Here is a 15,408-nt window from a genome sequence, read left to right as displayed (position 1 = left end):
GTATGTACTTAGTTCTACCTAGTTTGATCCCAAAAATAATAAAGGTTGAGGACTACAGATGCCAGTAAGGCCATTAATAGACGAGGAGGCTTTTAATACAATGGTCTCAAGCAGAATTATTTAGCTCTAAAATAGGTTTAACTATGTACAAAGGAATAAATAATTATTCTTCTATTTAGGAGGAGGCTAATGTTTACACCTTACACCTCTCTATTTGTCATATCTCACACAATGATTCAAGGACAACGCTTTGGCCTTAGCACATTGCTATCCTTTGTGACACCATTCATGTATACTTTCATGAATGATCTTTCCTTTGTGATTGCAAAGCAATGTTAAAATTATTCTGTTTACAACATAATGCAAACATGAGAGAGTTACATCTTTCTTCTTGAGATGTTAGCCCATTAACTGACATTATAACACCGTGTTGCTAAGTCAGGTCACAAAAAAGGCAGTAGGCATTGCTTGGTTTAAATTCCTTCATGGCTGAGTGAGTGGTATTGTTAATCTTTGTATTATTCTCGTTAGTGGGCAATTTGGAACACATCCATATTGTGTGTCTGACTAGCTATCATTGTAAGATTTTGTGCTTATTTGTTTCAGCGTCAATGCAATCGGGAAGCCAAGGATACCAACTAGCATATGATTGCATCCTTCCCCACATTTCACTTCCCGCTATTGGGGACCTCCTATGCATTCTTGTTAATAAATGTCAGATGGTACTTATGGCCCGATACAGCTTGGTTTGCATAGGATACGTTGCTCACAGCAGCTCATCCTAGGTGATCCTTTACAATGCAAATGCAGTAGGAGGTGCATATCACCCCCTGCCTGTATACCGCCTCCTGCCTGTATACCGCCTCCTGCCTGTATACCGCCTCCTGCTTGCATACCACCTCCTGCCTGCATACTGCCTCCTGCCTGCATACCACCTCCTGCCTGCATATCGACTCCTGCCTGCATACCGACTCCTGCCTGCATACCACCTCCTGCTTGCATACCACCCCCTGCCTGCACCCCCTGCCCGCATTCCACCCCCTGCCTGCATTCCACCGCCTGCCTGTATACCATCTTCTGCCTGCAGACCATCTCCTGCCTGCATACCACCCCCTGCCTGCATACCATCTCCTGCCTTCATTTGAATTTACATTAATCTGCTATGCGATCGCAGATTAAGAGGAACATTGCTACCATCGGTTCTCTGCGACTGCAGGCTGACTTGAACCTTACTCAGATGCAAGGCAGATTTCAAGGCCAAAGAAACTGTGCCTCACAGTGCAATATTTGACCTGGCCACTTCCAGAAAATGGGGAAGACGCAGAAAAGCTTCCAGAAACGTTGGCTTTACTTGCTATGCAATCGCAGGACCCATCCTGCACATTCATAATGGCAACATAATCATAATATTGACATGCTTGACATGTCATCATGTCAGTAATAATGACATGTTGACATGATTATAATCTCAACAAAATGTTCCTGGTGACTTATCTGGTTTGGCAGGTCCAGGGGATCCAGTGGTCCTGCCAAACCAGCCATGTCTATTGGTGCTTCCAGCGGTAAGCATATCCCTAAATCCTAATACTAATCCTCTCTGTAGTGCCTAATCCTAACATTCCCTCCTGCAGCCAAATCCTTAAGGTGCCCATACACTAGTAAGATTTATCTTCAGATCTGGCTGGTGGGAACAAAAACATGGTTATGGATGAGTGACAGTTTGTCAGTTTTCCAGCATTTCCAAGCAAATGGTCAACTGTCATTTGCTCTCATCCATAATCATGTTTTTGTTCCAACCAGACAGATCTGCAGATAAATCTGCATGTGTATGGCCACCTTAACACTCTTCCTTTAAGATCACAGAATGCACTGGCATATGTCTGTGTTGTCATGTCTATGACATCACAGTCCACAGCCACAGCAAATCTGCATGTGTTTGTCTCAGTCTATGGGTAAGTCTTGAGTGAGCGAGTCGTACTTGGTGGTTGTCGAGACTGTAGACATTGCTATACATTTAGCAGCGCTGTATTTTATCTCCAAACTAACATCTTGGAGCTTGCCATGTCTGATTATACAGACAGAAAAAAAATAAAAAGTCTGTGCCCCAAATCCACCCGGGTGCACCTGACTAAAATTGAGGCCATCCACAAAAGACAACATATGGATGCTCAATTTAATAATGCCAAACGGCATAGAGAGATTGATGGAGAGTGTGAGAAGGATAAAGGCCACAAGAAAGCCAGATATAGTAGCCCAGGGGAAGAGGGCAACAAGAGAGCTATAAATGAATCATCAACTGACAGGAAGATTGAGATTAAGGACATAGTAGTACATGCCACCCTTGGCAAAGGCTGTTTTGGCGAAGTAAGTGATGTTTCTTATCATAATAGATTAATAGCTACGCTCATTCCCAATAGAAAATAGAGTATAATTGTATATGTCTTCTTTACCCACCCAAATCACGTTGTGATTACCTAAACATATTTCAGGCTAGCCCAGACCAATTTCTATTACAGTCCTTCCTCAGGTATGGTGACTTATAGCAAATATGGAAATTGTTCTAATAGCAATAAGTGATAATAAAATATAAGCTAAATATCACATTTCATCATATTGATTAATTTATATCACTACTAGTAGTAGCACTAAACTCTCTCCTTGTCTTTCTCAGGTTGTCCTAGCATCTCACCCCTCGGAGAAAGAACTATTCGCTCTCAAAATAGTGAAAAAGGCTGCACATAACACCAGGAGCCTGCTGAGGGAGAGCCGAATCCTGAGGGAGGCACAGAGTTGCCCATTTGTCAGCAAGGCCTATTCAGCATTTCAGTCCAATGTACAGTAACTTCTCATTGCTCTATCATAATCTATAGGACATTGCTCAGTAGATGGTCCCCTAGTCTCACTGTGTCATCACCTTTTAGAATGTATGCTTTGGGGCTAGGGTGGGGACTCTGAGTATATGTCTCCGCGGTTGGGTGGGGTTGGGAATGTATGTCTCTGGGGTAAGGAGGGTAGTGTATGTCTCCAGGGGGGCTTTGAGTAGGGTAGGGAATGTATGTCGCTGGGGTAAGGAGGGTAATCTATGTTTCCAGGGGATCTGCGGGTAGGGTAAAGACCTACACTGGGGTTGAGGTATAGGGAGATGTACACCTCCAACCCCAGAGGCGCACTCCTCACCTTGGGGTAAGTGGTAGAGTATGTCTTGGGCTGCTGGTTATGTATATCTCTGGGGCCAGGGGAGTGTATGTCTCTGGGGCCAGGTGAGTGTATGTCTCTGGGGCCAGGGGAGTATATGTCTCTGGAGCTGGGGGAGTGTATGTCTCTGGAGCTGGGGGAGTGTATATCTCTGGGGCTAGGGGAGTGTATGTCTCTGGGGCTAGGGGAGTGTATGTCTCTGGGGCTAGGGGAGTGTATGTCTCTGGAGCTGGGGGAGTGTATGTCTCTGGGGCTAGGGGAGTGTATGTCTCTGGGGCTAGGGGAGTGTATGTCTCTGGGGCTAGGGGAGTGTATGTCTCTGGAGCTGGGGGAGTGTATATCTCTGGAGCTGGGGGAGTGTATGTATCTGGAGCTGGGGGATTGTATGTATCTGGGGCTAGGGAAGTGTATGTCTCTGGGGCTAGGGGAGTGTATGTCTCTGGGGCTAGGGGAGTGTATGTCTCTGTGGCTAGGGGAGTGTATGTCTCTGGAGCTGGGGGAGTGTATGTCTCTGGGGCTAGGGGAGTGTATGTCTCTGAGGCTAGGGGAGTGTATGTCTCTGGGGCTAGGGGAGTGTATGTCTCTGGAGCTGGGGGAGTGTATGTCTCTGGGGATAGGGGAGTATTTGTCTCTGGAGCTGGGGTGTGTATATCTCTGGGGCTAGGGCAGTGTATGTCTCTGGGGCTAGGGGAGTGTATGTCTCTGGGGCTAGGGGAGTGTATGTCTCTGGGGTTAGGGGAGTGTATGTCTCTGGGCCTGGTGGTAATTCTTGTCATAATTAAGATGCTGTTTTGCAAGTCTGTATATATGACACTTTGCACTGTGTACCACATGGTGATTACATGTATATGTGTTATATCTTTATTGTCTTTGTGTGGACATATTGTTCCTTTTTTTTCTCTTCATTATTGGCAAATGCACTCTGCAAATTTATGCTGTGCTCAATAAAAACATCTTTAAAACAATTCCGATTTGTTCTTTTGATAAATATTTTTATTTATGTGGATGTTTTCTTGTATTACAGGCGAATGCATACTTCATGATGGAGTACATCGGCGGAGGCAGCCTGAAAGGACTGTTGAATACCTGCGGCCCCATTGAAATGGATAAATTGCAGTAAGTAAATAATTACTAATGAGATAATGTAGTGAGGAGACACTGATGGGTAAATTTACTAAAGCTTCTAAAAATCACAGAACCTGACTTCTATTCTTCTCTTATTCAGGTTCTATGCAGCAGAACTAATTATTGGCCTGAAATATCTTCACCGCAAAGGGATTGTACATAGGTTAGTATAATAACTTATAGCTGGCGGCTACCTGCAATATCGGCAGTATTATTAGAAGTGTCTCATATAGCGAAGTTTAAGTTCTGTTGCACTTTACAATTAGAAAGAGTGATACAACAAACTGAGTAGTTACAGACAGTCAAGCTTACAATCTATAGGGAAATAGGCATTGATACACAAGGATAGGTGTTATCTATTGCTTAATGGTCCACCAGATCGTAAAGGTTCTTGGTGGGCCATATGATACAGTGACCCAGCAATGTTTGTGAGGATATATTTGGACTGATTTAATATCTTCATTTACTGATAGGAAACGCCCACATATATTTATGGCCCCTTTCACACCACACCTCGGACCTGGGAAATTGCCAAGTTGCTGATATAAAGATCCGGGTTGAGGGAATGTGAAAAAGCACCAAACCTTATAACCTGGGCCGAACAACCCAGCAATTTGACCCGGGTTATAAGAAGGGTTAAACCTGAGTTGCCTTCTGTATAATGGACGACCTGGGTTTACTGTGAATGCGCCTGACCCACTAGATCGTTCATGGAAACCGCACGTCGTTCAGCATTTCGTTCAGTGTGTGTACACAATATCGTTTGTCCAGGGAAATTGTTTAACAATATTATTCACTAAACGCATCGTCTAATGCAGGGGTCCTCAAACTATTTTGCTCTGGGACCCCATCAGACAATAAAAATAATGACAGGACCCCAGCAAGTTACTGCAGAAGGTCATCACATCACATGTGTAGTCAGCAGACAGCACATACAATGGCAGCACTGTGGAGGCACAAAATGATGAGAGGAGTCTAAAGTAACAGACAATTCAGCAGATATTTCAGACTCCTTGAATCACTGACTGAGATTAGAAAAATCATCAGCCTGATGGTCAGCAACATGGAGTCGCGACCCCATGCTGAGAAGTTCGGGACCCACTTTGGGGTCAGGACCCACAGTTTGAGAACCGCTGGTCTAATGTGTACAGGACTTTAGTATTTTATAGGGAACCTGACCGCATCACCTCTGGCCTATCGACATTTAGAAGTAGACAGTAAAGAACACGGAGCCTTGGGGAGCTGGCACTTTGCAGCCAGCATATGAGAAAAGTTGCATCGTTGTCTCCTGTGTCCTTGTACTTTCCTGTTTTTTCTCCATGCCCTATCTTCTGCCCAGCTCTCCTAGTGCTCAGCGATGTCACCTACCAGATATACCCAGTTGTTATATAGCAAACTCTCACACAGAAATCTCTTTATTTCACTGCAGGGATATGAAACCAGATAACATCATGCTGGATAAGGAAGGCCACATCAAAATAATCGATTTTGGCCTCGCCCAGGATAATGTAAATGAAGATTCACCCATCTACGGGCAGGTTGGCACATATCGGTATATGGCCCCAGAGGTACGATACAAAATATGAGAGATAGTTAAAAAGATATTTAGCAAGTGTATATTCCTACTAGGGGTATCCCCTGTTCCCCTTTGGGCCAGTCCAGCCCTGCACACAGATATAATATAGGAGATGTGATTACAGATAGTATTATGTATAATATGATCTATCACTTATTTCTCAGATTCTTCTGGATCAGTCATATGGATGTGCTGTGGATTGGTGGGCTTTGGGTGTCACACTTGCCAAGATGGCTACTGGAAGGCATCCATTTTACAGTGGCTCAAACCCTCAGAAATTATTGAACTCTGTGGTGCATAAGAAGCCAAAATACCAGCCAGGGCTGAACCCTGAAGCAACAGCCTTCCTGAATAAGGTGAGGACTTTTTTTTATATGACTGTATATTGTGAGGACACAGTATTGCAGCCATTCTGTATAAACAAATGGGCACACCACAAAAAGTCATTGAAATGGGTAACTTTTCATGTATTTCATATTTATACACACCACCCCCAGGGGGTGCGAGCTGAGATGCCGGCTCCAGCAGCCTAAGGTGCCCGAACAGAGCTACAAATGAAAAGAAAGATAAAAATACAGTTAACTTCATATCCAGTGGCACTGAGAGGGGGGAACAGGTACTTTTTACCTGGGCCCAGGTCTGCTGGATGGATGCTGGTCCTGCTCACCCTTCCCCTTTGCAGGATGCCAGGCAGAGGGGAGAGAGGTGACAAGCTGCCGCTGCAGCACAGCGTCTCTCCCCAGCTCAGCACATGCTGAACAGTGCCGTGTGCTGAGCTGGGGAGAGAGACCGCTGCAGCCGCAGTACAAATAATAATTGTATACAAAATGTGACGTGCCGCATCTGTTGTTTTACATTTACAGCTTCTGATGAAGAAGGCAGAACATCGCCTCAAGGCAGCACGGCACATCCGCAGAGACCCATTTCTGCGCTCCATCAACTGGAGGGATATGCAGAGGAGATCAGTACGACCCCCATTCCAGCCAATTGAGGTATGTAGATACTGCTTACAAAGAGAATTACCAATAGATGTTTATTCCAATGTGCAACCAAAAGAAACTATTTGTGCTGCACATGTGATGTGCATTGACATCAGGCAGATCCAGTAATGTGGCATTGGGGCATATAGTGATAGGTGATAGTTGCCTACTTTCTTGAAGAAACTGTCAGCTGCACTTTGAGAGGGGGGGGACGGAACCAGACATCATCAAGCACGCTATTTGCGTCATTTTAGCCATACACTCTCTGAAAGAGTCGCGGATCACGGGATTTAACCGGCGTGGTGTGGGCGGATCTGGGGGTATACTTGAGGCTTGCACTCAAATTTTTGTGTGTGTGTGTGTGTGTCTGGGGGGGGGGGGGTAGAAGGGGGACACAATTTTCGGGAGCTCCCAAATTTCGGGAGCTCCCCAGCCATTTCGGGAGATTAGGCAAGTAAAAGCGGGTTGGGATCATTCGGTCTATAGCATGATGGTCGACAGTCATTAGGTCGACACCATTAGGTCGACATGGGTCTAGGTCGACATGGGAAAAGGTTGACATGGTTCGAGGTCGAACGGTCATTAGTTTCACAGGTCATTAGTTCGACAGTGTCTAGGTCGATAGTCAAAAGTTCTACATTGGGTTTTTCACTGTTTTTTGACTCGAAATGTCAACACAGTCGATATGGACACAGTTTAAAGTGCACCGCATCCCCTCGCATCGCTGCTGCGCTTGCAATGCTTCGGGCACGGTGCCTCACTATGCTCAGCACACTATTTTATTCTCCCACCATGCCCTAGTGGATGGTAGGGCATGAAATACCGCCTGTCGGCACATATTGGCTAAAAAAAACAGTGAAAAACCCCATGTCAACCTAGACACAGTCGAACTAATAAGCTTTCGACTTTTTCCCATGTCGACCTTTTCCCATGTCAACCTAGACCGATGTCGACCTTTTCCCATGTCAACCTAATGATGTCAACCTAATGATTGTCAAACATCATGCTGTAGACCAAATGACCGCATCCCGTAAGAGCTACTGTAGTAAGAGGAATACATTGTATGCTGTGGTTTAAAATTTCATTTGTATTTATTGAATATCCCACACAGAAAATTGTGTACACAAAAGGGAAAAGGGGAGGGGCTAAAAAGACTGTGAAGATAGATAGATAGATAGATAGATAGATAGATAGATAAAGAAGGGGCCCGGCACTCAGGACTTATGGTGGAAGCTGTCATGTAACTGACTCCGGTGCCATCAAACGAGGTGGTATACCTCCAACATGTAATAGTAGAACAAAGCTGCACTCGGAGACTGGAACTTGGTGAAACAAGCAAATTAATTTTTATCCATGTGCTGTGTGTGAGAACGTTTCAGAGCACGGCGGCTCCGTCATCAGCGCAAGAATAATGCACTTTTCTTGGGCAGATGACAGAGCCGCCGAGCTCCAAAACGTTCTCACACACAGCACATGGATTAAAATGAATCTGCTTGTTTCAACAAGTTCCAGTCTGAGAACTGCTTTGTTTTACTAATATATATATATATATATATATATATATATATATATATATATATATATATATAGATTCCACTGCTGGTCGGCACTCGTTTCAATAGCAAAGTCCAGGTGCACTCTGCATAAGCAAGTACAAATCCAAAGAAAGAGGCACTCCGGTATAAATGGTCAAACGGGTTGTATTGATAGCGCCCATGGCGCTATCAATACAACCCGTTTGACCATTTATACCGGAGTGCCTCTTTCTTTGGATTTGTATATATATATATATATATATATATATATATATATATATATATATATATATATATATATATATATATATATATATATATATATAGCAGTGGGAAACAAGCGGCAATCAGGAGACTTGAGAAGCGGTAAAACAGCCACTTTTATTCACATATCCAACATGTTTCAGGTTCAACCCGTCGTCAGGTTGAACCTGAAACATGTTGGATATGTGAATAAAAGTGGCTGTTTTACCGCTTCTCAAGTCTCCTGATTGCCTCTTGTTTCCCGCTGCTGTATCTGGTTATCTATTGACCTAGGAGGGCACCGGAGCGCTTCACCTGATATTGGGAGTCGAGTGCCGGGCATTCCTGCTGTTTATATATCTATATCTATATCAAAGAAATAGCAGTGGTACTAGCGCCAAGAGATTCTCCCTAAAAGTTTTTGTTCAGAAATGAGTGGCATGGATCAGTTCCAAATAAATCCGCACAGTTCCTCTTTTCCTATAGAGTGGCAGCTCCATCTCCTATTGGTTCCTGTTCCAGGGAACCTTTCGGTGAGATATTTGATAAAAAGGATGAGATGGGCGCCTCCTAGTGCAGTATGTTGAAATAGCAAATCCCTTCACCTTTAGCGGAAAAAAAACACCCCACTAATTACAAGTGTACCGTTTTTAGTGGCCTCTAACCACTGTATTACGAGCTGAATCACAGAATGCCCTCGGATATCAGGAAACCTTGGTCTTTTTCAGTCCAAAGTTGTTATTCTCAGTGACCATATATGCAAGATAGGATAAGAATAGAGTAGCGTAATATTGCTAAAACAATTTATTATGCACGCCAAAATGACAAAAGTTGCCTGTACAATGTATTAAAAAAAACATGTCCTTATCTGGTGAATATGCAGTCTGTCATTCGTCACCATAGAACAGAGTCCCCTCAACGCTTTTCATCCAATTGCCATTAGGCAGGACTTCCTCAGGAGTGTGACTCTCTAAAGAGCTCCATAGTTTATATTTATACCCCTCTTCATGTATCGATTTCCGGAGTGGGAATCCCGCCATCGCAGATCGACAGATTCCGGCTCCTCTCGGGTTGGAGCTTCACTCCTCCCCTCTACAACTTAGGGGGGTATTCAATGTCTGTCGAGCTCCTTATTTTTGTCGAGCTTTGTTGTTTTCTCGACGAGAGGTTGGTTATTTACGAGGTCGCCTATTCATTGTCTAGTTTTCTCGACTTGTCGAGCAGAGCTCACCTGATTTGTTTTTTTCGGTTTGCTCGACTGTCAAGTTGAACATAACTCGGCTTGTCGAGTTATTTTGGGTAAAATCTGTCGAGATTATTCCTGCATCCTATTCAATGTCAAAGAATTCACCTGACCTCGACTGTTTGAAATCACTCTTCCCTCAAATTTAACTCGACAATTATTTCTGTCGTGACAAGGGAGTTTCTCTTGTAGCATGTTCATAAATTGTGTTAAATGTATATGCAGGATTGTACTAATGTTTGTAGTGCTTATCTTGACTTCTGTCTTTGTGATATTTTGCTAAATATTCCTCTTTTGAATAACTTTACATTTGCTGCATGTTTATATGGTATGCTTTAACCCATTATTCCATTGTCAGCATCAGTTTTCAGCTTGTATTATTACGCATTTGTTTAAATTATTCCATTTGGCATATAAGTAGTATTATCTTTTTTTCTGCTCACCTTTCACGTTCCCTGTGCTGCATTTTGCCCATTGAAAGTCTTCTGTATACATGTCTATTTATGTCTACTGGTTTGATCAAACACCTATGTTTAGGTCCCTTGTATCCATGCTGGGGCAGAATTACTCAGGATACAATGTTTGTTTGTTGCCATTCTTTTGTTTACTTCTACAATGCAATGCATTGCAATTTACCTCAGAGCTCTCATTCCTGTACTGTGACTTCAGGGAGATACCAGCATTGTGCAGTCTGCTGATTTGGAAATGGTTTTTATAGGAGAATTTTCATTTTTAACAAGATATCTACTTTTATATAATTGACTATAAAAATGAAGCCTATCTCTGACAATTGCCACTTTCCTCTCTAGGGGAGAACTGGACTTGTCGAGCAGGGAAGAACTCGACTTGTCGAGCAGATGAGAACTCGACTTGTCAAGCTAAATTTTCAATTAGCAAAATGAGAAAAACAAATGCAAATGCTCGACAATTCGGACTGTTACTGTTGGGATTGAAATTACAGTTTGAATAGGCGAGAACTCGACTTGTCGAGCTCAATATTCATGTCGAGCAAAACGAGAAAAACAAATGCTCGACAATTCGGACTGTCACTGGTGGGATTGAATACCCCCTTAATGTTTACATCCCAGTCGTCAGGGCAACTGCTCTCACTAGTCTTCCCTGCGACGGGGAATGTGTTTAATACTGATTAATATCGCGCATTTTTTTGCTTGGGGTCTGGCATGGAACACTTCTTTATATCAGAGAATTACTGTATAACAGAAAAGGGTCCTTTTGTTTGGCATACTGATGAGGTTTCTAGGTCACAGTGCCCTCCCATCAGGATGTCCAAACTTACTTTGACCATTTCTTACTCATTCCCTAGCAGCAAACATTAATTTAGGAAACAACAATTTAGCAGCGCAGAAAAGTAAATTCTTTACATATAATATTTCAAAAACACCTAAAAATAGAAAATACCTAAAAAAATACCAGTGCTGAGGTCATGGGTTTAATCCCCACCATGGCTCTAACTGTGCCAAGTTTGTATATTCTCCCCGTGCTTGCGTGGGTTTCCTCCGGGTACTCCGGTTTCATCCCACAATCAAAAAATATACAATTAGGTTAATTGGCTTTCAACAAAATTAACCCTAGAATGTCTGTGTGTGCGTGTACATGTGGTAAGGAATATAGATTGTAAGCCCCACTGGGGCAGGGACTGATGTGAATGTTAAAATATTCTCTGTAAAGCGCTGCGGAATATGTGTGCGCTATATAAGAAACAGTTAAATAAATAAATAAATAATATATACATACATTAAAAAAAAACTAATAATGAAAGTAAATACAGTGCATCTTTCTAAATCAATGTTTCCTATTTTTGTAGCACCAGGTGGAGCTGCAGACACTTCCTGGGCTGGAGAAAAGCAGTGGAAGCCGCCCAATACCAGGATTTTCCTTTTAAACACAGTAAGTCAGACTTTATAGACCTTGCAGTCTGGCCCTCATTAACAATGTCCTCCATCATCTCTATATGCAGGATGACGGAGGACATCGTTAATGACCAGCGCATCATTAACTACATAGTGCGTATACACTGGATGATATGAATGGTGATATTATTAATTATATCGTTAATGATATTGTTACTGTACATACCGGTAAATTGTACTATGTAGTGTGCACCTTGGGTCTAATTCAATAAGGCCTGCAGATCTCCTAAAATCACCATTCCAGAAGATCCGCACATGCACACAAATGCCAGTGCGCGTGAAAAAGCACTTAAACGGCAATTGTGTCATGATCGCAGTTTGAGTAGCGATGGGGGTGGAGACTTAACTGTTTGCGGGGTGGGATTGAGAGTTTTGTGGGAGCAATCAGGAATACGCAGATATGTCCTGATCTCTCGTGGGGAGGGCCACGTTGTGACATCACACGCAGCTGCTGCAACCAGAAACATGAATGACCTGTGCCTGGCTTTCCTAGGGGGCTGCCGGTGATGTGTGAGCATTTTGCTGTGTAGTGAAACACTTACAGGGCAGCCTTGCCCATTGCTGCCCCCCCCCCCCCCCCACACACACACACACCTACAGCCTAGCACCAGCAGTTGTAGTTTTGTGAAGTTTATCAAAACTGCAATTGAATATTAATTGGAATAATAACTGCACCTAATCTTCCATGAAGCCGTTAGTTACTGAGAGGGGGAGAGGAGTATTGCTAGGCGATTGTCTCACCCACTAGTATAGATTAGCCAGTTTCTCTACTGTTGTTTGTTTGTCTCACTGCAACTCTCTTTTTTTTCAAGTGTATAAAGGCCATCAACTGGGCAGCCGATTGTTCCCCTAATACCGCCTCAAATCGGCCAGCTCAACACACCTGAAGGCCCCTGGGAACATCCAGATAAAATCTTCTCTGTGGAATAATAATAAAAATAAAAAAAATCACGTCCTGGACCAAAAGTCTCCCGATGTCACCTTTGGAGACCACAAGCACCTGGCCTTAGTCTGACTGGCCGCCCTTCTCCTCACACATCGGCCAGATTGAATGAACTGAAGGCACCAGGCATTGCTTAGAATGCATTAAAAACGTTATTCTGCACCTACGGTTTTTGTGAAATATTTACAGTGAAATGATAAAGTAATATGTTGCAGTCAATCTCCACTTTTACAGAGGCCAAGCCACCTTTTTGGGGTTTATTTACTAAGATGGGAGTTCTATTGAAGATGGGATGTTGCCCATAGCAACCAATCATATTCTATATATTATCTTCTAGAAGGTGCTAAATAAATAAGATGTACAATCTGATTGGTTGCTATGGGCATCCCTACATCCCAACTTCCTTAGAACTCCCATCTTAGTTTTACCTCTAGGCATGCCTAATATATGAGAGTCACAGAGTGCGCCTTTACAGCAGGCATGGCCAAACTATGGCTCTCCAGCTGTTGTAAAACTACAAGTCCCATCCTGCCTTGCCACAGTTTTGCTATTAGGCATGCTGGGATATGTAGTTTCACATCAGCTGGAGGGCCACATTTTGCCCATGCTTGCTCTACAGCATTTATGTATATGTATTACTTCAGGAGCATTGGGCACCAAGCTCCAAGGCTTGTCCAGCCATAACATACCCATTTATTACAACCAAATATTTTCATTACCTTCTTTTTTACAGATCGACAGTGTCAGCAGCGTTGGTGTGAAAGCACACTGCTATAGAATTGCTATATCTTAACCCTATGGATGAATTAAAATTGGGCTTAAAGATTAATTTCTCGGTTTTGGTGGTCCATCAGCTCAGAACAGGGATCTTATGGAAGGGGATATGTTTAACTAATAGGATTGCTCACTGTCACCTCCCCGCAGTCTATCGCACAGATTCATGGCAAGATTCAGACCTGCTAGACTGCGTTCACTTGCTTGCATGCGAGGGGATGTGTCCGAGAACACATCCTATCGCAAGTGGCCGAATGGGAGACAAATCATTCCATGGTCACCGACCATAGAATGTGTCACAACTGAAGGGCTGGATGAAGTCGTGTGGTGTGTAGCAACCGGAGACGGACCAGAGGAGGAAGGATTAAATCGTGCAGGTTTAATAATAGAATTCATAAATGGAACAATACACACTTGAATACTTTCTTTAAGTGGCAGTTAGTGGTAATAAGAATTGAGCCAGCACGGCACTTTAAAAGAAGAAAAAGTTCATTTAAACAATGACAGTTCAAGCACTGCGGACTGCAGGTTGGGGTCTTGAGAAATGAAGAAATCCAGAAAGAGAATGTACTTGATGGTAATGAGGGACCCTTGAAGACTGAAAGAAGATGGATGATGACAGAAGAATGGGAAGTTGCTTGGAAGCAGACCGCTTGAAGAGCTTAGGCCAGGAAGCTCAGGGATGCAGGCAATGACCAGACTGTGAAGAGAACTGGCAGCGATGGGGTTAAGCTGAATCGAGACCAACACAGAGCACTGAAGCAAGGCACCAAGTCAGGAAAGGTGAGTCAGAGAGCCGGAGTTAGCTGGGAGCTGTGAACGCCTCTGGAGACTCTTTGTACTGACACTGAACAGGCCTAGGCAGATCCCCTATATCCCTAGAGGGCGGCTGCCATTGGCTGTCAGGTCAGTATGGGCGGAAACCTCAGACAAGGACCAATCTGCTATTTGCCCTTAACCAAGATAGTGGCGCCGGCCTCCCGGCGCCCCTACAGCACATACCGCTACACTTGCCGGCGTCCCACGCTGCCTGCTGCCCACCAGACTGCCGCTGCCTGCTGCCGCTGACCTGGAGACCACTACACGCTAGCCGACGGCGGGCGCGAATGGGTGAGTAGTAAGCCCGCCGCACACCGCAGCGGCTGCGTGTGACAGAATGATTTCTCTCCCCTCCGGTAATAAAAGTCAGTAAGAAAATACTTTTATTTCCATCGGAGATTGGTAAAAAGGCGGCGGGTACTAATGTCATGTGACGTCAGTTGCACGCCCCGAGCAAGAAATGCCATGCCTGCATTCCCAGTGGAACACCCAGTGTTTTCATGGGGACGCCCATTCAATGCTAGGTGTTCCCCTGATGCTCCCAACTGCCCACCCACCTCCATCCCCTACCTGTGCGAGTGTGATACTTTTACTGAAGGCATTCGCACAGGTGACCTGCACAAATACAGTACCCGCATGCACCGACCCCTAACATTGGAACAGGGCCGATTTTGAGCCCTTAGTGCAGTGACTTTGGCAAAAAATATATAGGCCTATTTCATACCTGCCTACTTTTTATAATCCCAGAGAGGTGTGAAAGGGGGGCGGGATGAGGATACATGTCAAGGCTGATGTCACCAAGCCCCGCCCCATGACAGCCAGCCGCGACAATTCATGGGTCCATGGATTGGGGGAGGGGCTAAAATGCCACAAAATGCAGTGATTTGCGACACTTAGCCCGCCCCCTCCACACTGCAACAGTGATGCGGGAGACTTCCCGATTTGCGGGACCCTCCCGGCCATTCCAAAGTATGGCTTATTTTGGTATAAACATAACAGGAAATGTATGGGACTTAAGTAGGACTATTGCTATTGTAAAGGGAA

General features: G+C 44.1%; 1 protein-coding gene across 1 annotated transcript; it reads left to right on the top strand.

The window, feature by feature from the left end:
- Positions 1-2,054: 2,054 nt before the first annotated feature.
- LOC146050210 (protein kinase C theta type-like) lies at positions 2,055-12,997 on the top strand. Its single transcript, XM_083167123.1, has 9 exons — positions 2,055-2,364; positions 2,672-2,833; positions 4,220-4,311; positions 4,421-4,483; positions 5,750-5,888; positions 6,061-6,252; positions 6,760-6,888; positions 11,723-11,805; positions 12,641-12,997. Exons 1-8 carry the CDS (start codon positions 2,062-2,064, stop codon positions 11,798-11,800), a joined length of 1,158 nt encoding a protein of 385 aa, XP_083023249.1. The 5' UTR covers positions 2,055-2,061; the 3' UTR covers positions 11,801-11,805; positions 12,641-12,997.
- Positions 12,998-15,408: the final 2,411 nt, after the last annotated feature.

The sequence above is a fragment of the Crinia signifera genome, chromosome 12 (genome assembly GCF_055691185.1).
Source record: "Crinia signifera chromosome 12, ASM5569118v1, whole genome shotgun sequence".
In the NCBI taxonomy this organism is placed as follows: Eukaryota; Metazoa; Chordata; class Amphibia; order Anura; family Myobatrachidae; genus Crinia; species Crinia signifera.
Note: the sequence above shows the minus strand (reverse complement) of the source record. Positions and strands in the feature narration are given on the sequence as shown.